This window comes from Suricata suricatta, chromosome 10 (genome assembly GCF_006229205.1).
Source record: "Suricata suricatta isolate VVHF042 chromosome 10, meerkat_22Aug2017_6uvM2_HiC, whole genome shotgun sequence".
In the NCBI taxonomy this organism is placed as follows: Eukaryota; Metazoa; Chordata; class Mammalia; order Carnivora; family Herpestidae; genus Suricata; species Suricata suricatta.
The window spans coordinates 116270639-116291326 of NC_043709.1; the positions used below are offsets into that span (position 1 = coordinate 116270639).

General features: G+C 39.0%; 1 protein-coding gene across 1 annotated transcript in view; it reads left to right on the forward strand.

Moving 5' to 3' along the window:
* The window catches only part of MRC1 (mannose receptor C-type 1), a 94095-nt gene that overhangs the window by 30098 nt on the left and 43309 nt on the right, over positions 1-20688 (forward strand). The window contains exons 6-9 of the mRNA XM_029955580.1: positions 1426-1572; positions 5952-6137; positions 12250-12407; positions 14202-14312. Coding sequence (XP_029811440.1) covers positions 1426-1572; positions 5952-6137; positions 12250-12407; positions 14202-14312 — 602 coding nt within the window. The remainder of the gene's footprint in view (positions 1-1425; positions 1573-5951; positions 6138-12249; positions 12408-14201; positions 14313-20688) is intronic.

The following is a 20688-nucleotide window of genomic DNA, read 5'->3' on the forward strand; positions in this document are numbered from 1 at the left end:
GTCAGTTTATTTATCATACAATTTTGGGAGTGATTATTGTAATATTTAACCACTTGCATTCCTAGAGCTCTGTGAGAAAACAGGTGGGTTAACCTCGGTGGAAGTGAGGAATGAAATTGGAATATTAATAAAAAAGGAAAAGACATTAAACCAAATTCCTGAGAAGTAGTAGGCGCAAGATTGAATTCCCTTCTGAAGTAATAGGAGTTTCTTCAAACTAAAAGTAGAAACCGTGTGGAATATCAGAAGCTGTTATTGCGTACATTATTTGATCAAGCATTCAACTGAGTACTTACCAAGTTAACGCATCTATTAAAATACATTCACATTGGAAATGAGGATATTTTCTACAAATGATGTAGAAGTCTGAATTTGAACACATAACTGTGGTAGCCATTTAATGACAACTAATTGCTGTATCCAAGTCCTTGTAACTAACAACGGGTTCCTTTGTGTGCTATTCCACTACTTTTACATTTTTTTGACAAAAGCTTTGTGGAGCAGGAGATATGATTCCCATCTTGCAGGAGGGGAAAATGAGGTCCAGGCCCATGTTATATACCTGCCACAGGTCACAAAGCAGAGTCATTCATAAAATGTGGCTCATCACCTTGTCTTCAGGTGTGAGATGGAGCTAGTTTCCAGAGTCCTGGGTTTAAAATCCTGTATTAACGAGCAAAAACGCGTGAGAGATGTGAGTATCGTTGCATGTACCCATTGCCTTCCCAAAGGTGACTTTTATCAGGTTGTTCTATCAGTTTTCAGTGAGATATGGGGTGAGGGGTTAACAGTTAAAAATCTTCAGTAAGCTGGGTTGAAAATCTTGAGAGAGCTTAGTTTTGGGTTTACTTGATTGGGCTTTCCCATGTCCCGATGTTTCTTTCCTGAGCTTCCCTTCTCTTGTCTTTCTCCTCTTCACTGTCTTCCTCTCCTGTCTCTTCTCCCTAATTGGAGAAAGTTTCCCCACATTCACAAATTCTCTAGGTTGGTCTTCACAGTTAGCCTCACTTAGCTTTCTGGGAGGTGTTCACAGGTTTTAATATGGCTGCTTTAGAACTTCATGTCTTTTGTATTTTGTTAGCTACTTCTCTGTTATATATATAACCAAACCCAGTGTGAAGACTATTCAGGATTATAAGGTCTAGCCTTGATTATTGATATTGTGAAAAAAAAAGTTATTTCAGAGAAGCAAACTTGTATAACCAACACTTTAGACATTGAAATGTTGGATCACCACCAACAAGAAAAGAAACAGACACTCAACACATCTTTGACTCTGCAATCAGTAAAGATTTATTGGTGAATTTATGACAGAAGACAGAGTGGAGATCCATTAAACCCGCGTATGAAGAGGTGAGGTTTAGGAGGGCTATTTACTTGTATTCCCTATGATAATCCCACTGTGATTTTTCCTTTTCCCCAAAGGAAGTCCGTCAACAGAACCTGGAAAAAGCTGCGTGTCATTAAATCCTGGAAAAAATGCTAAATGGGAAAATCTGGAATGTGTTCAGAAACTAGGCTATATTTGTAAAAAGGGCAACACAACTTTGAATTCTTTTGTGATTCCCTCCGGTAAGTGGTCCATTTGATCGGCAGTGTATAAAATATTATCATTTAAAGAAGAAAATTATAGCTTACATAACTGTGGAATGACAGGTTTTGCTGGTCATTTATAGGGTAAGCATAATGATCTTCCTACAGAATTTCTTTTTGTTGGTTGCTGCTAATGGTCGCTAACATTTCCGGAGTGCGTTGGGGTGTTTGTGCGTGCACCAAGCCTTTGAAAGAACAGAAATAAGAACTCTGTTCTCCTAACAGCCCTGTGAGGTAGGCATGATCATTTACACATTCCAGATGAGGAAAAGGATAGTCAGAGGATACATGAACCTTACACATGTGACAAAACTGGAATGCAAACTAGGAAATAAATATCTGAAAGGGATGTTTTTATTATATTCTCACCATTTAAGGCTCCGTATGGGCTTGGATGTTTTAAGTTTCACATCTCACATGGAAGTCTTCACAGAAATGGGATAAAACATCCCAAAAGTACTAACTGAATTTTACATACAGACTAGACTCTGGAAAGAGAATCCAAGCCTGCTCTCTCTTACAATTTTATCAAAGAATTTAATTACGGAGGCAAGAATGCAGCCTCTTTTAAAAGCGACAAAAAGCAAACAACCTTCACTACACGCTGTTTCTGGAGAGATACTTAATGCTCTCGAGGGCTGTCTGCTGGATGGATTCTTTGCAGAAGTCTGACAGTGTGGCATTCTTGACTTTTCTCCTTGACTTTTCAAATCAATTTCATTGCATTGCTGGAAAGTCAAAAGGTAAAAAATGATAGAAAATCATAGTATTTTCCTTCTACCTCTTCCCTCTACCCATTTCTCCTCCCTGGTAAAGAACTGTTTCTGGGTATTTAGCCTCACCTGGTTATTCAATAAATGTATAAACAAATACGCTAATAATTATTTTTGTTTTATACAAATAGAAGCCTACTACACATATATTCTTTACTTTTTTCACTTAAAAATTTTGGACATCTCTCCATGTGATACATAAATAGCCTCTTTGTTCCTATGGCTGGATTGCAGAGAGAGAACATGTATATTTCACCAGTCACCTACTAATGAACCTTTCATTTACTTCCAATTTTTTATTATTACAAACAATCCTAGAGCGACTAACTTTATACACGTGTCATTTCATGCATGCGATTATTCCTTGCAGTGGCGTTGCTGGATCAGAGAGTTGGTGTGTTTGCAATTCTAATAGATACAGATATGGTCGAGATCTCCAATGGGTACAGATAAGGGTCGTGCTTCTCGGGTTTGATATTTATGGAGGCACCATTTTGACCTCAGTCATTTTTGTACTTCATCCCCTCTATTCCTCCTATAGGAGAAATAGTATACTTCTTTCGTCTTTGAAAAGCTCATACAGTTCTTCCAAAGATTGGAATTACCACTTTGGGGAAAAGGAGAATGGTTGTTTTATAGCTTTCCTGGTACAGGAAGCAGAATTTTGGAGCTTGGCCTTGTTCCTTACCCCTCAGCTGTAGGTTCCTCCTCTGTAAGGGAAATATTAATACCTGTTCTCCCTGTGACCATTTATTCCTACTGTCAAGCATTCAGTGATTATTCTGATCTCTCTGCTCTGCCTCACCTTGTTTCACTTGCTAACCTTTACTTTGACGTTGGTTTTTGAATTTCTCTGTATTTCCTGGATTAATTATTTTGGCTTATCTATAAGCTCAAATAAACCAGAGCTTGGAAAAGCATTTGAGAATGAAAATGATGCAGTGCCCATCACTGGTGACCATCTTGGGCAAGAGTTCTACCTTGAACCCCATTGGTCCTTCCAATGCTACCCTGTTTGTTCGTGAATCCTGGGTCTCTAGACCTGCACAGTCCAGTTTGGTAGCCACTTAACCACAAGTGGCCATTGAGAGCATGAATCCTGGCTAGTCTGAACTGAGATGTGCTTTAAGTATAAAATACATACTGCATTTCCAAGACTTAGCATGTGAAAACGTAAAATATCTTATCATTTATTTTTATTGATTACATGTTGAAATTATAATATTTTGGATATACTGGCTTAAATAAAATACATCATTAATATTATATTTATCCATTTCTTTTTACTTTCATTTAACATGGCTATGAGCAAATTTAAAACTATATATGTGGGCTCTCACTTGTGGCTTACGTTATTTCTCTTTTGGATGGTGTCACTCTATGGGAACAGCTGATCTTTTGTGGCTGTCCCATGGCACTCCTTTTCATTGGTTATCTTCATGTTTGTTTTTTAACATTTGTTTATTTTTGGGAGACTGAGAGACAGAGTGTGAGCAGGGGGAAGGGCAGAGGGAAAGGGAGACACAGAATCAGAAGCAGGTTCCAGGCTCTGAGCTGTCAGTACAGAGCCTGATGCAGGGCTCGAACTCATGAACTGTGAGATCATGACCTAAGCCGAAGTCGGCCACTCAACCAACTGAGCCACCCAGGAGCCCCTTTTCATGTTTTAAGGTATTTTTAAAGGTCCTCTGTTCAGTTTTTGAGGTCCTCAGTATTTGCTGCATTATTTTCACCTTCTAGGTAGCAAAATCAAAATATCCCAGCAGAGGGCTCCAGAGCTATACTAAGTTTTTTTCTTTTTACTTTTCTTTTTCCCTTCCTTCCTTCCTTCCTTCCTTCCTTCCTTCCTTCCTTCCTTCCTTCCTTCCTTCCTTCCTTCCTTCCTCTCTCTTTCTCTCTTTCTTTCTTTTACTTATAACATGACAGTGTGTAACATACAATTGTATTGAGGGGCTAGAATTTTTAAGTATGTGCATTCTTTTCTGTTACAATAATGCAGTCGTCGTGGGTGACTGTTTACTTAAATGACTACTGTAAACAGAATCCTGGACTCAGACAAAGATGTGGCAGACAGACCCAAGTGATCAAGGAAAAATGGCTTGAAGGGATTCATGAAAGAAGAGCAAACATTCACTATATTGAACATGTACTAAGGCAGCACATTTGAGAACATTTACTACCAAACAGATATGTACATTAACATTCCTTTGGTAATAGAATCCCTCTTGAAGCAAGGTGTATTGCTGAACTGCAGTTTGAGATCGTTTCTGTAGAGGGTAATGCTAAGCTGCTGCGCTATCACATATACCTTCAGTTCTTTTCCTCGATTCATCACTCCTGCCCCGCGTCAGTTCTAGGGTGTACAGGGAGGAATAATGGGCGGCTCTGCCTACAAACATCTTTCCCATCACTTTCCCCAGCTCATTACTATTATAGTGCATGTTTTTGCAGTGTGACATCAAGATTTATGAAATTAGGCCCTAACTGTTAGTGTTAATAACTAGGATGTTGGCCACTATTACTTGTGGCTTAAATAATAATTGTATGGTATTTGCAGTTTATAGGAACATGATCTCAGATGCTTTCTGGTTCAGAAGAACTCAGTGAGGATGGGTAGTTGAATATTAGTATTAATATGGAAGTGTTTATATATATATATATATATATATATGGAAACTTTGGTTCATGTGATGTGACTTGACCAAGGTCACACAACTTGTGGCAAGTTCAGGTGTTGTCTGAAAGGTTCTGAATCTAATTCCCTGTGATCACCAGAGTGTCGCATGCCATCTTGTGGGAGGAAGCCAGCGGGAGTGGCCCGGGCAGAGGCACAAGTGGCTAGCTCATGCTGTTGTGGTCTTGTTGGCCCTTCCGTCCCCACCCATTCTATTCCCCACTTTAACACGTTTTTTTGTGCTTGTTTTCTTTGTATTGCCCTTCTTCTGAGGAATGATTGGCTTCCTACTGTCCACGAAATAGAAGTAAACTGAAATCTTTCAGGGAATGTATTGTCTGTCCAATCTTTTGTGCCTCTAGCATTTACGTAACATGCTTCCTACAGGTTTGGTGATGATAAAATGAGACAATCTATTGCACCTTAGTGTGGCTTTGTAGGTACAATTTTTCTTAAAGAGTTTTCACCCTTAGCTTTCTTTTATTTTATTATTATTTTTTTAAAAGTTTATTTTTGAGAGAGAGAGAGCACGAGTGGGGGAAAGGCAGAGAGAGAAGGAGACAGAGAACCTGAAGCAGGCCCTGCGCTGTCAGCACGAAGCCTGACCAGGGTCACGATCCCGTGAATCGTGAGATCATGACCTGGGCCGAAGTCATACTCTAAACCGATGGAGCCACCCGGGCATCCCTAGTTTTATTTTAAAATGAAAGATGGATTCATACGGTTTGCAGTTGCAGAGCAAACACAACCTGGTTTGTCTCTTGTTTAATATGCATGCCCAAAATGAAAAACAAATGTTACCTTTATTTGCTTATAACTGTGAACTGGTTTTTTATATAGAATGACAGAAACTTGTTATAATTAAATCATTCTTCCCTTTTAAATGTTTTCCAAACTCTTTTTTTCTCTAGAAAGTGATGTGCCCACTAACTGTCCAAGCCAGTGGTGGCCCTACGCAGGTCACTGTTACAAGATTTACAGACAGGAGAAGAAGATCCAAAGAGATGCCTTGATGGCGTGCAGGAAGGAAGGTGGCGATCTAGCCAGTATCCACAGCATCGAGGAATTTGACTTTATCTTCTCCCAGCTGGGATATGGTGAGAACCTTCATATCCGTAAAATGCTTGGCTCCTCCCACTCTCCACCCATCGCTAGAAAATTGAATCATAAATGTTGAATTTAATGATTTAAAATTAATAGATGACTTAATATGTAAATATTAACCAGGCTTACAAAGCAAAGATTGTTTAGACACGTAAAGAGTTTTTATCGTGAAGAAAGAATTTGACTTATTTTTCTTTTACTATGTAATCAATTGATGGGTAGTTTTAAAAATATTTTTTTCCTTATATAATCCAGATTCAGAGCAGCCTACCTTGAATTTGTCAATAATATTTCATTTATCAGAAGTATTTTTGTATGCATTTTCTTTTTTCTAATATTTTTTTAATGTTTATTTTTGACAGAGAGAGAGAGAGAAAGAGAGAGAGAGAGCATGAGTGGGGGTGGGGAGTAAAGAGACAGGGAGACAGAATCCAAAGCAGGCCCAGGCTCTGAGCTATTGGCACAGAGCCTAACATGGGGCTTGAACTTGGGAACGGGGAGATCCTGACCTAGGCCGAAGTTGGATGCTTAACCAACTGAGCCACCCAGGTGCCCCTGTATTTTTTTCCTTAATGCCTATATTTTCTCTCTCCAGAAACATCTCTACATCTATACTCTGGATTTTCTTTCTTTCTTTTTTTTTTTAAGTTTATTTATTTTGAGGGAAAGAGAGAGCAAGTGGAGGAGGGGCAGAGATACGGAGACAGAGAGAATCCCAAGCAGGTTCTGCACCGCCAGTGTGGAGCCGGATGCAGGGCTTGAACTCACAAACTGTGAGGACACGCTCTGAGCTGAAATCAGGACTCTGGCTCTCAACGGACTGAGCCACCCAGCCGCACTTATTTTCTTTGTTAATCTAGCTAGTGCCGGTGTGGTGTTGAGCAGCCGAAGAAACAGGCTATTTGATTGGGGTGGTTGGGTGTTGGCCTAAAACTTTAAAGAAATGTATGCCTCAATTTTAGGTATGTAATTTAAAGATTATATAGAAGATGTACTAAACAAAATAGTGTAAAGCTTTAAAAAATTGGTTCAATCAATCAATCAATCAATCAATAAACAAACGATGGAGAAAATGAGCCGGGAATACTCACCCGGAAGCGGAGGCAGGCGAGGAGGAGCCTAAGGATACGGGGCGCTTGGCGGTACCTGCTGATTCAGGGTTCATCATTTTCTGTTTCCACCCCTGAGACTGCTGCACCGCCCCAGCTGTCCATCCCCAGCCCTCACAGCAGAGGAAATGATGGTGGCGAGGGTGACCACTGCTTCCTGACATGTAGAGCCTGAAAACCAATAGGAGTCCGTGGCGAGGGGAAAAGACCAAACAGGACAGATAGACAGGAATTGGGAAAGTTGTCCCAGAGAGAGACTGCAGAGACCCCCAGAGCACTAGTGCTTCTGCCCCTGGGCCAGATGGATTCTTTCTGCTCTGCGCTTGGTAGGGCCTGGTAATAGCCTGCTGCTGCCTGTATGCAATTTCTTGATGTTGTATGTTTACTCATTCTGGAGAAATCAGGCTGGGCGATATCGACCATCTAGTGACCTAGGCTGAAGTTGGATGCTTAACCAACTGAGCCACCCAGGCGCTCAGGAATCAGTACTGATAGATCTGAATAGTATCATGACATACAAGTCACAATACTTAGAGCAGGTGATAAAGTGTTCCAAATGAATCAGTGGGAAACAGATCGGTTAAGATACCGTAGGACCAAAGAGCAAATTTATATAACATGATGGGGTAATGGGAGAAGCGTATATGTTTATTGCTATAGTTAATGTAGGGAAGCTGGGTGGCAAAAGTTGTGTTTATTTATTTATTTATTTAGTAGTGTTTTATTGAAGTATAATTGACATATGTTTTATTCGTTTCAGGTGTACAACATAGTGATTGTACATGTGTATTCATTGCTACATAATCACCACAATAAACCTGGTTACCAATATTGACTATGGTCACCATGCGTGCTTTACACTTTCCTGACTTTTAAATTTTTATAACTCGAAGGTTGTACCTCTTGATGCCCTCACCCATCTGCCCCCCAACCCCCTGCCTTTACTTCTGGCCACCACAAATCTATTCTCTGTATCTATGACTTTTGTTTTGTTTGTACATTTGATTTGCTTTTTATTTTTTAAAAAAACAAGCGTTTTAAAAATGCTTATTTAGTTTAGAGAGAGAGAGCACAAGAAGGGGAGGAGCAGAAAAATTTTAATGTTTATTTATTTGGGAGAAAGGAGGAGAGAGACAGAGCACGAGTGGGGGAGGGGCGGAGAGACAAGGAGACACAGAATCCAAAACAGGCTCCAGGCTCTGAGCTAGCTGTCAGCCCAGAGCCCGATGTGGGGCTCGAACCCATGAACCATGAGATCACGACCTGAGCCGAAGCCAGACTTAACCAGCTTAACCAGCTGAGCCACCCAGGCGCCCCTATTTTTAATTTGCTGAGGAATCTCCATACTCTCTTCCATAGCGGCTGCACTGACTCATATTCCCACTAAGAGTGCATGAGGGTTCCCTTCTCTCCACATCGTCACCGACACTTCTTATTCTTGTCCTTCTGAGAATAGTCATTCTGATAGGTGTTAGGTGATATCTCATATGGTTTTAATTTGCATTCCCCTGATGATTGGTGATTTTGAGCTTCTTTTATAGCATGTCTGTTGGCCATCTGTGTGTATTTTTTGGAAAAATTTCTATTTGAATCCTTTGCCTATTTTACAATCAGATTATTTGGGTTTTTTTTTTGCTATTAAACTGTATGAATTCTTTATATAGTTTAGATTTAAGCCCTTAATGAATATATGATTTTCAAATGTCTTTTTCCTTTCAGTAGGGTTACTTTTTCATTTTGTTGCTAGTTTCCTTTACTGTGCAGAAGCTTTTTAGTTCGATGTACTCCCATTTGTTTATTTTTGCTTTTGTTGCCATTGCCTTTGGAATCAGATCCAAAAAATACTACCAAAGCAATGTCAAAGAGCTTACTGCTAATGTTTTCTTCTGGGAGTTTTATGGCTTCCAGACTTACATTTAAGTCTTTATTTTGAATTAATTTTTGTGTGTGGTATAAAATGCGGTCCTGTTTCATTCTTTTGTAAATGGCTTCCAGCTTTCCTAAAACCATTTACTGAAAGGACTGTGCTTTCTCCAATCCATGAGCATGGGCTATCTTTTTATTTGTGTCTTCTTCAAATTCTCTCATCAACGTCTTACAGTTTTCTTTTACCTTCTTGGTTAAATTATTCCCAGTATTCTTTTTGTTGCAATTGAAGATGAGATTGTTTTCTTCCTTTCTCTTTCGTATAGTTCATTGTTAGTGTATACAAAAAGGCAACAGATTTTTATTGAATTGTTTTGTATCCTGCAACTTTATTGAATTTATTAGTTCTAACTTTTTTTTGTTTTTTTGGGTTTTTTTTTTGGTGAAGTCTTTGGTGTTGTCTATAAGATCATGTCATTGGAAATAGTGATAGTTTTACTTCTTCCTTTCTAATTTATATGCCTTTTATTTTTTATTCCTGCCTATTGCTTTGCCTATAACTTCTAATATTATGTTGAATAAAAGTTGCAAAAGTGGGCACCTTCTCTCTTTTTATCTGACTAAGTCTAGCTAAAGGTTTGTCAGTTTTGTTCATCTCTGCAAAAAACCCTACACCCTGGTGGAGTTTTTGGCAAGACTAGGTCTCTGTTTCTCCTACCTGTGTCAATATGGCTTTTCAGTTTTTGTTGTAAAGCAGTTGTTCAGCTGTTATGAGGTCCCTTCCAGAGGGAATTATTCCATATGTAGCTATCAATTTGTTGTATGCACGGAGGATGTTAGTTCAGGACCCTCCCGTGCTGCCATCTTGAACCGCCTCTGGCAGAGGCTGCTTTAAAATTCAGCTGAGAGTGGTGCCTGGGTGGCTCAGTTGGTTGGGCCTCTGACTTCAGCTCAGGTCATGATCTCACGTTCGTGGGTTTGAGTCCTGCATTGGGCTCTGTGCTGACAGCTCAGAGCCTGGAGCCTGCTTTCGATTCTGGTCTCCCTCTCTCTCTGCCCCTCCCCGCTCATGGCTCTGTCTCTCTCTGTCTCAAAAATAAATTTAAAAAAACATTAAAAATTTTTTAAAATAATAAATTAAGCTGAGAAATTAAAAAATTAATAAATGTTCACTAGGGAAACCTTCCCTCTTTTTTTTTTTTTATCATGGATAAGACTTCTTTAGGGGTGCCTGGGCGGCTCAGTTGGTTAGCGTCCGGCTTCAGCTCAGGTCATGAGCTCACGGTTCGTGGGTTCCAGCCCTGCATCAGGCTCTGTGCTGACAGCTAGCTCAGAGCCTGGAGCCTGCTTCACATTCTGTATCTCCCTCTCTCTCTGACCCTCCCCTAGTCCCACTGTCTCTCTCTGTCTCTCAAAAATAAATAAAGAACATAAAAATTTTTTTAAAAAAGACTTCTTTATTTTAAACAGCAAAAATAATATTGATAAAGGAAAGCCAAATTACAAAATTATGATTTCTGAATCAAAAGCCTAGAAAACCTTTCTAGCTAGTTGAGCGAATATCTTTTTTGTAGATTTTTTTATATTGATGGTGGAAATAACGTGGAGAAATTGAGACTCACACACCTAAGTAATGACTACCTCAATTAAGACAGCTTCCCTAATGGATTCATATCAGTTGGTTTAACAATGGCTTACACTTGTGTATTATATATTTTTACAGAGTGTAGGCTGTGCTTAAGAATTATAAAAGCGGGGGGGCACACAATTTAGTGAGAACTCTTAACATTTTATTTTAATTGTGGGACTTGGGAGTTTGGGGTTTTATTTTTATTTTATTTATTTATGGGAGGGGGGAGCTTAGGTTTTTATTAGCTTCGAATCTAAATCCTGAAAAGAAAGGGCATATGAGGTCATTTTGAAGCTTGTATTTGCTGCCCAAAAGATCATGATCTGTCAAATTAAGCGAAAGAAAAGGGAATCATCCTGGCACTGCCGTCCATGCTTCGTGGTGCTGGAAACATCTGCCGTGGCTGGCAATGGGCCAGTCAGGGACTTCTCCAAAACCAAGTTGAAAGACAACTTTTAGGAGGAAGAGACGAAACCATTTAGGGAAATTCCTATACAGGGTGTCATTTTTCTCATTTTCTACTACAACATCATCTTTACAGTTCTTTAGCAAGTAATTTTATTTTTACCATTTAAAGAACAAAAGTCAAGTAGTCATGATGAAATTCCCAGTAGTACAAACTAAATAGGTATTGAATTGTGCATTCATTGTTTTTTTTGAATTTGCAAATGTCTATGTTTCTAGGCATGAAGACCTAGGCCTTACGTGTCATTCATTTTAGTTATAATGTGTAGAATGTTTGGAATTATAACTACAGATAAGATCAATAATGTTCTTCATAGAATTTTAAAACAAAATGATGACATTTTATGTCTATACCTGGTTGGTTTTGTTTTAATGTTTATTTGTTATTTAGTTGAGTTTTTCTAGTATTTTATGGTCAAAATGATTACAGATTCATTTATATTTATAGACTAATAAATAAGTCCTGTCAGGAGAGACAGCTCAACTCCTCAGTTTATGTTTCCTCTCACGCCTAGTACAGTTATGAAGACTTAGCAGAAACATCCAGAGTGCTCTTAATAACAACATAGTAAGTAAAATGGAAGTGGTTTTTAATAGTACTTTAAAACATTCATGAGATTTAATCATACTCAAATAGATTAATATATAAGTAAGCTGTCGTATTTCTGACACGGTGAGTACAGTTTGCATGGAAAGTTATTTACAACTGAAGAGTAGCTTCACAGAATAGCGGATAATGATGGACCGACCTCAGCCTCATTTTAGCAACTCCCAGGAGATCCAAGTCACACTTGCACAATAAGAGATGCGCTTTGCCTCCGCCGTGTAAAGAATACATTGCACAATGAAACTAATATTGACAACATAAAGTGTAGTTGACAGATTAACACTCAAGAGGATGGTCTTTTATCTGTTAAAATATTAAGGGAGTAGAACTTTTGTTAATAAAGCAGGGAGCCTTCCTTTCCTGATAACCTCCTGATTTTAGGAAAGAAAACATGTGTACACTGCTTTTGTGTTTTTCTTCCTGTTTAGAGCCAGACGATGAGTTATGGATCGGCTTAAATGACATCAAGGTCCAAATGTATTTTGAGTGGAGTGATGGCACCCCAGTGACATTTACTAAGTGGCTTCGGGGGGAGCCGAGCCATGAAAACAACAGGCAGGAAGACTGTGTTGTAATGAAAGGCAAGGTAAGGCACATTTATCTGCTGATCTAGCAAAAGCCACAGGGTATTTTCCGTTCTGCCTCGCTGATTACATATTATTGTTTGGGTTGTTTCTAGTCTATGTGATCTATCTATCTATATTTTGCTTGTTTAGCGAGTCAAATTTTCAAGGGGACTAGATAAGCATCGGACAGAAACTTTCGGTGCAGGGATGAAATTAACCAGTAACCAATATTCATACGTTTCTCATGCTGGGTTCTAAATGGCGACACGTATGACTTGACTGATCACATTAGAGCTTTGGTTCAGCTTTTGACTCCTTGCTCTGAGTAGATGCACTTAGATCTGAGTTTCACGGTCTGCAATCTGTTCTTGGAGAGCTACATTTGTTCTTTTAGGTGACGTGGAGATGTCGAGTGTGAAAAGATTGCTTCCACGTCCTAAATAGGACGTCAGTGACTGAAGAATATCATCAAATTATCTTTTATTAATGGAGGATGAGCACGGGGGTTAAGAGGCTGGGTCTGGATGCTTGGCTTATTTTCTCATTTACAAAAAGGGCATTCTAATTGTACCCAGCTTAACAGGGAGTCTAAAAATTAAATGGGTTAATGCACGTAACAAGCACCGTGACTGACCCAAACCAATTGTTCAGTAAGTATTAGCTGCTGTTTCATTGTGGTTGTTTTCGTTGTGATTCATTGATTGTTTTTAAATGTTTATTGTTGAGAGAGAGACTGAGACAGGGATAGAGTTCAAGCAGGGGAGGGGCAGAGAGAGAGGGAGAAACAGAATCGGAAGCAGACTCTAGGCTTCGAACTGTCAGCACAGAGCCTTTTGCAGGGTTCGAATTCATGAACCGTGAGATCACGACCTGAGCCAGTCAGATGCTCAACCAGCTGAGCCACCCAGATGCCCCTCATTGTGATTAATTGAAAGCTCAAGAAAAGAGTAGGTATAAACTACTAAAAGGATCGGCAGAAATGTGTCCTGGGAAGAGGAAACCAGAAAGCATCATTCTTACAAAGAATTGAAGGAGAATATGGCTGAAAGGAGTTAGAGGCGGGGGGAAGGCTAGTGAGTGTTGAGGTTGAGAAAATGTGATTTAATTCAGGAGTGGCAAGACTAGTTTTTCAATTTATAGCCAATACTCTCTGGCTGAAGGTTGAGTACCAGATGGTAGTAGTTGCAACTTAGTGAGAAATGAGGAATTAGAGGCAGACAGTAGAGAAGGTTTCTCCAGGGGTAGCAGTTACCTGAAGGAGAGGAGACGTTATTTTGACGTGAAGTCTTTGAGGAAGGGGGAGAAGGTGGAATTGGAAGCAGGGTGGGAGGCAGAGCCGCAGACGCAGGAGGACACTCCTCACTACAGATTGGAAAAGGGAGGAGAGATGACTAGCTTCAAGATATGTTTTCAAGTTTGGTGCATTGGGTAAGGGCGCTTCTCTGGATGGCTTTCTCTTTTCTTGGTTAACTTGGAAACAGCTGACGAGAGAGGCTTCATGTAGACCTTCCGTTGGCATAAAATCACTTAGGGGCTTATAAGCATTCTCAGTTTCTCTCTAGATCCTTCTACACACTGGCACAGACAGCCACAATATCAAAACATATTGGGGCTCAAATCCCTTTTTACACCTTTCTGGCCAAAGTCAATTTGCTGTTTCCTTATAACATGTCAATTCGCCTTTCCTTTTCAGAGAGGCCATTTTTCTCTTAAGAACCCCGAATCTTTGTTTCCCTTCCCTGAGACACCATGACAAAATGGCCTCAGAGTTGAACAGCTGATAATCGTCTGTTTTTCCTCTTTGCTTTCTGTAGGACGGGTATTGGGCAGATAGGGCCTGTGAGCGGCCTCTTGAGTACATCTGTAAGATGAAATCACAAACCCAACCTTCTGGAACAATAGAAGTCGCAAAGGGCTGCCGGAAAGTGAGTATACAATATATGCAATTATTTCAGACCAGCAAACATTCTGTGCTATCTTGGCTTTATTTTTTGCCTGGGAAAGTGCTGTATTACTGTCGTAGGTAGCCAAATGTTCTGACTTTTTAAATATTCCACAGTTTATTGTCAGTATTTGGTATTTGTTCTCCCTGAAGCCTTCTTCAGGTGCTCCGAAGAGCTATTAGCTGTAGCTAATATGGGTGCACGTGATCAGCGGTAACTTTCGGAACGTCGGGAGAATTCTCCCACCCCAAATGGGGGAGCAAGAACAGAGAATACAACCACACACCCATGGAGCCTCGTGAGGGTAACAAGAGTCAGAGGGTTATGGTCATGGAAAGAAGGGTCACTGAGGCAATACTAGTCGACAATCCTATAGGTTGTAGGAACACTTCCAAAAGATAACCTTGAATTTCAGATAGCCAACTCTCCTGTCATTTTTCTCCATTTATAATATTTTTGAGAAGGCTATGTCTGACGGGGATACTTCCAAGTAGATCACTGCGGTGGGGGGGAGGGAAGGGGGGAGACCAGGGAGCTGGTCTTCAAACTGGATTAAGCCTGGCCGTCTTATTGCACATCACCCTCACCTGTATGGCAGTTGGTGTTACACCTCCCTGTAGCTCTTCTAGTTCTTTGAGGTTGAAGCAAATGACCTCTGGGAAACAGTTTCTAAATCCACAAAGAAACTACAAAATACAGAGCGCATGGTTATCGACTTCCTGTCTAACTGCTGAATTGTTTGTCTTCCTCTTTTTTTTCCTTTCTCACTTCTCTTGGATAAAAATAAAGTAGAAACCAATTTTCTTTCCAAGCGTGTTATGTTGTGATAAGATTGTCTTATAGCAGATACCAGAAAGCCGAGAGTCCATGAAACACAATTGAGTCCTGTTCAAATAAACCAGAAAGAAACATTGAGCAGGGGCACCTGGGTGGCTCAGCCAGTGAAGCCTCCCACTTAGGCTCAGGTCATGATCTCATGGTTGGTGAGTTCGAGCCCTGTGTTGGGCTCTGTGCTGAGCGCTCAGAGCCTGGAGCTTGCTTCAGATTTTGTGTCTTTGTCTCTCTGCTCCTACCCACCTCCCCTCTTAGAAATAAATAAACATAAAAAATTTTAAGAAAAAGGAAACATTGGGCGGATATGGAAAATCAGAGCTGTTAGAGACATAACAGATCTTTGTGATGATCAAAATCCCCCCTTTAATTTTTGTTTTGGATATTCAGCCCAGAGAAGCTTCCACTTTCTTAGAGTGCCTGAAGCAAGGCTGGAACCCCAGGACCTTGACCTCAGGTCTCTACACTTAGACTACTGGCTTTACTTCCAGGGCACTTACGTATTCTTTGCCTAATCATATGCACATGTGTCTGTGCATATTATTGTAATTTTCTAGAGATAATAAATATTCCTTCAATGTTATTGCTTCTATACAATTAATCAAAGTTTATATATGTAGCAGAGTTTATAAAGTTCATATGCATAGTCTAGTAATTGTCATATCTACAACATGTGATAAAATTCAATTTCATCCTTAGGGCGGTAATAAGAAATATGAAAAAAACATCCACAAATGTTGGTTGAGTGTGGTTATTCTGTTAATGATCTTAACGGATAAGTGCTACGTTCCTGATTAGACAGAAGGGAAAACTGAAGCTCAGAATTTGTCCAGTTAAAAAAATACCTGCCATAGATGGTGACTTCAGAGAGCTAGGAAGAGTAGAAAAAAAAAATCCACTCACCAGCAAAGAAAGATAACAAGATTTTTTTTTTTCATCTGGGCCTGGGCACTCAGTAATGTGGAGATCTTTTGGAGATTCAAAACCACAGGCCTGATCTCAGGTTCATTTTTCAGTTCATTGCTACCTTTGTGGGAAATCTAGTACAAAGTGACCCTGAGTCGCTGATATTCCTGGATGTTTGATAGAGGCAAATGTAAAGCCTCTTTATATAGAAGTTCCTTTTCCCTGGCTGAGGAGGAATCTCTCAGATGAGTTTGAAACCCGAAATTATAAAGTCTGCTACCAGGAGCTTTAGGTGTGGAATTAACGGACATGACATTCAAACGAATATGCTTTTCTTTTAATGTGTATTTATTTATTTTGAGGGACGAGGAGGCGCAGAGAGAAGGAGAGAGAATCCCAAGCAGCATAGAGCCTGACTCAGGGCTTAATCCCATGAACTGTGAGATCATAACCTGAGCCAAAATCAAGAGTCAGGCATTTTTAAATACTTACAGAAAAAAGGTGAATTTAAAACCATGGACCAACCAACCAAGTTTGTTATTTAGTGCTTTCATTATGATTTGCTTCTAAATATTTTTTAGTTCCATTAAGATTTCTTTGATCCTTGAATTATATAGAGGAGTGGAATGTGTGTGTGTGTGTGTGTGTGTGTGTGTGTGTGTGTGTGTGGTTTTGGTGGAAGTGATGGGGATTTTGTTTGATTTTTAGTTCCTAAATATTTAGATATTCTTGATTTTAATTTCACTGCATTGTGGTCATATGGAGTTTAGGTTGTGTTACTTGTCAAGACTTTATGGTCTAGTTAACAGTCAGATTTTGTAACTATTTAGTGTGTGCTTGAACAGAATAATCTTTGATTATTGGGTTCAGGGCTCTCTATATGTTGACTCAATCAATTTTAACAATTTATATTATCCAGATATTCTGCATTCCTAATATTTAGTCTCCTTGACAAAATATACTCTTTACCAGTTCTATAAATGTTCGTTTTATATACTTTGAACTGCGTTAATCTTTCTGATGCATCAGCTCTTGGTAGTGTAATTACTTTCCTTATTCATACTAATGTTTTCTTAAGCCAGAAAGTCAATTTTAAATTAATTGCCACAGAAGCTATATTTGCTTGGGATTTTCCTAGAATCTCTTTTTTTGACTGATTGCTTTTAATAGTTCTATGTCATCAAATGACTCTTATAAAAATATATCTGCACTTTTTTAATCTCCTTTGAGGAACTCTTGGTTTTTTACCGGCAAACATGAGTTTAGATTTTTGTTTTGTACATTTATATATTTGTGTTTATTTTTACCATCTTATTTTGAGCTTTATTTTGTTCAGCGTTCTGTTTTCTATTCTATCTTGCTGTCTTTTCCTACATCCCACTGGTTCTCTTGAATATTTTTACCCCATTTTTCTCCTCTCTGGGTTTGGGAATGATTCTATTTTAATGGTTAACCTTGTTTTTAACATGTATTTCTGACTTGAAGTTAATAAACATCTCTCTGTTTCCTGAACAAAATAAAGTTTATTACTCACTTAAACATTAAAATTTTTTTAACTTGAAAATCATGTTAGACTCTCAAGAAATTGAAAAAGAGAGTCCAGAGAATTCCCCTGGACCCTCCACTTTGCTTCCTCTGGTGGAGTAAAACGTTATAGTGGGGTAATTACATGGATACAATAGATTAACTACACTGCACATCTTCTGTTTGTCTTTTAAAATGGGGACATTAATGTTTATTTATCTCACAGGATCTTGTAAGAATTAAATATGTAATACTGATAAAACTCTTTTTAATGTCTTTCTCTAATTTTATTTTATTATTATTTTTTTAGAGTATGTTTTTTAAAATTTTATTTCAAGCCAAGTTAGTTAACATATAGTGCAATAACAGTTTCAGGAGTAGAATGTAGTGATTCGTCACTTAGATACAACACCAGTGCTCATCCCAACAAGTGCCCTCCTAAATGCGCATCACTCATTTAGCCCCCCCCCAATACCCCTCCAGCAAACCTGTTTTTCTCTGTATTTAAGAGTGTCTTATGGTTTGTCTACCTCTCTGTTTTGATCTTGTTTTTCCTTCTCTTGCCCTATATTCATTTGTTTTGTTTCTTAAGTTCCACGTATGAGTGAAGTCATATGATATTGATCTTTCTCTGACTGACTTATTTCACTTAAGCTACACATCTTGTTAATTTCCCATTCTTTAACTTTTCACCAGCAATTAGTTATTGTTGCTGTGAGTACAGGCATTTAGACATGGATTCACTAAGACATTTATTGGTTCCTTTGTTCAGTGTAGACCTTTAGCCCTCTTATTTCTCCTGATATAAACTTCCTTCTTGACAAAGTAAAACTTTTAGTGATACTAAATATATACATATACAAAAAATATACTTATGTATACACATATATATGTATATGTTTATATGCATGAATATATATATATATTTTTGGGGGGGGTATATGTATATATTTTAAAGTAGGCTCCACACCCAGCATGGAGCCCAGCATAGGGTTTGAACTCATGACCTGAGCTAAAATCAAGAGTCGAATGCTTAACTGACTGAACCACTCAGGATTACTTCATTTTTTCCTGGCCTTTATTTTTGCCATTGGAGTTCCTATTATTAGACTAATTCTTCTTTTTATCCTTATTAAAAATTTTTAAACATGTTTATTCATTTTTGAGCGAAAGAGACAGAGGCCAACAGAACACAAGTAGGGGAGGAGCAGAGAGAGAGGGAGACACGGAATCCGAAGTAGGCTCCAGGCTTCCAGCTGTCAGCACAAAGCCCAGTGAGGGGTTCAAACCCACAAACTGCAAGATTATGACCTGAGCTGAAACTGAGAATCAGACACTTAACTGAGCCACCCAGGCTCCCTAAGAGTTGGGATGCTTAAATGACTGAGCCACCAGGCATCCCTAATTTTTCTTTTTAAAAAATGGTTACTTGTATTTTCTCTGATTGATTTTAAGATCTACTCATTGTCTTTGCCATTCTTTTAATTTTTTTTTAATGTTTATTTATTCTTGAAAGAGAGATAGAGCATGAGCAGGGGAGGGGCAAACAGAGAGAGGGACACATAATCTGAAGCAGGCTCTGAGCTATCAGTACAGAGCCTGACGTGGGGCTCGAACTCATGAGCCATGAGATCAGAACCTGAGCTGAAGTAGGATGCTTAACCAACTGAGCCACCCAGATGCCCCTTTTCTTTGCCACTCTGCATGCTTTTAGTACAATATGTTGAGATTTGGATTAATTTTCTTCTCTTTGGTACTCAGTGTGCTTCTTCATTTTCAGAATTTATCTCTTAATTTTTAAATCTTGAAAATTATTGGGGTACCTGGGTGGCTCAGTCAGTTGAGCTTCCAATTTTGGCTCAGGTCATGATCTCCCAGTTCATGGGTTCGAGCCCCTCATCAGGCTCTGAGCTGTCAAAATCTGGAGTCTCCTTTGGATTCTGTGTCTCCCTCTCTCTCTGCTCCTCCCCTGCTAGGGCTCTGTCTCTCTCTGTCTCTCAATAATGAGTAAATGTTAAAAAAAATTTAATTATAAATCTTGAAAATTATCAGTCATTAATTTTATTTGGTGATTCTGAAATGTTCCTTAGGTTGAATTTCAACTTTATTCTATACTGTGTGTTCTCTCTGGGTTCTTTAAATCTCTTTTCATATGCTCATCACTGCTACATTCATTCAATTGACTAATCTTTCCAAAACCACATTTCTATATTTAACCTGGCCACTGAGGTTGTTTTCTTTTCTTTTTTTTAACTTTATGACTTTCTTTTCTAGAAATTCTATTTGTTATGCCTTCACATCCTCTTCTTTGCTCATAACATTTTGTTCTTTCATTATTGATTCTGCTTCTTTGTCTTCTTTTGTTATATCATCTGAAACATGCATATTTTTATATTTTTTTCCCAGAGAGTCAATTACTGACTTTTCAGAACATGAGCCTTACATGGTTTATAATTTTTGATTCAATCAGTGCCCATCCCCTTCCCACCCTAAGCCTCAAATGTCATAGTCTTACATGGCCTGTGTTGTGGAAATATTTCTATTGTGTGGTTCTGCATTTGACTTCTCTGAATGACTAGGAATTTCTCCTTTTGTAAACCGAGATTTATTTTATGGCTGATGGCCAAATACGCTCATTTGTATGGAGATTAGCACCCCTGCCCCAGACCCTCGTACCTTAATCTGGGTTTGATGCACGACAGGACAAGTACAGTGGCAGCTTGAGGATTTCCCATTCTCGTATTTTAGTTTTCTATCTGTTTTCAGTTCCTGGAGAGACCCTCTTCTTTCACTTGAATTCAAGTATGGAATTTTTTTCTTTAGTGTTATTTTTTTAAGTTTATTTATTTATTTTGAGAGAGGCTCAGAGAGAATCCCAGGCAAGCTCCACACTGCCAGCACAGAGCTGGAAGAGGGGCTCTCTCTCACCACCCATGAGATCATGATCTGAGCCAAAATTAAGGGAGAGGACGCATAACCCACTGAGCCCCCAGGCTGCCCCTGTTGTTTTATTTTTATTTTGCATTTCTGTGTGTTTTAAGGGTGGGAGAGGAACCACGCCAAATCGTGTTGTCAGAAGCTTAGTAAGTATTCTCCC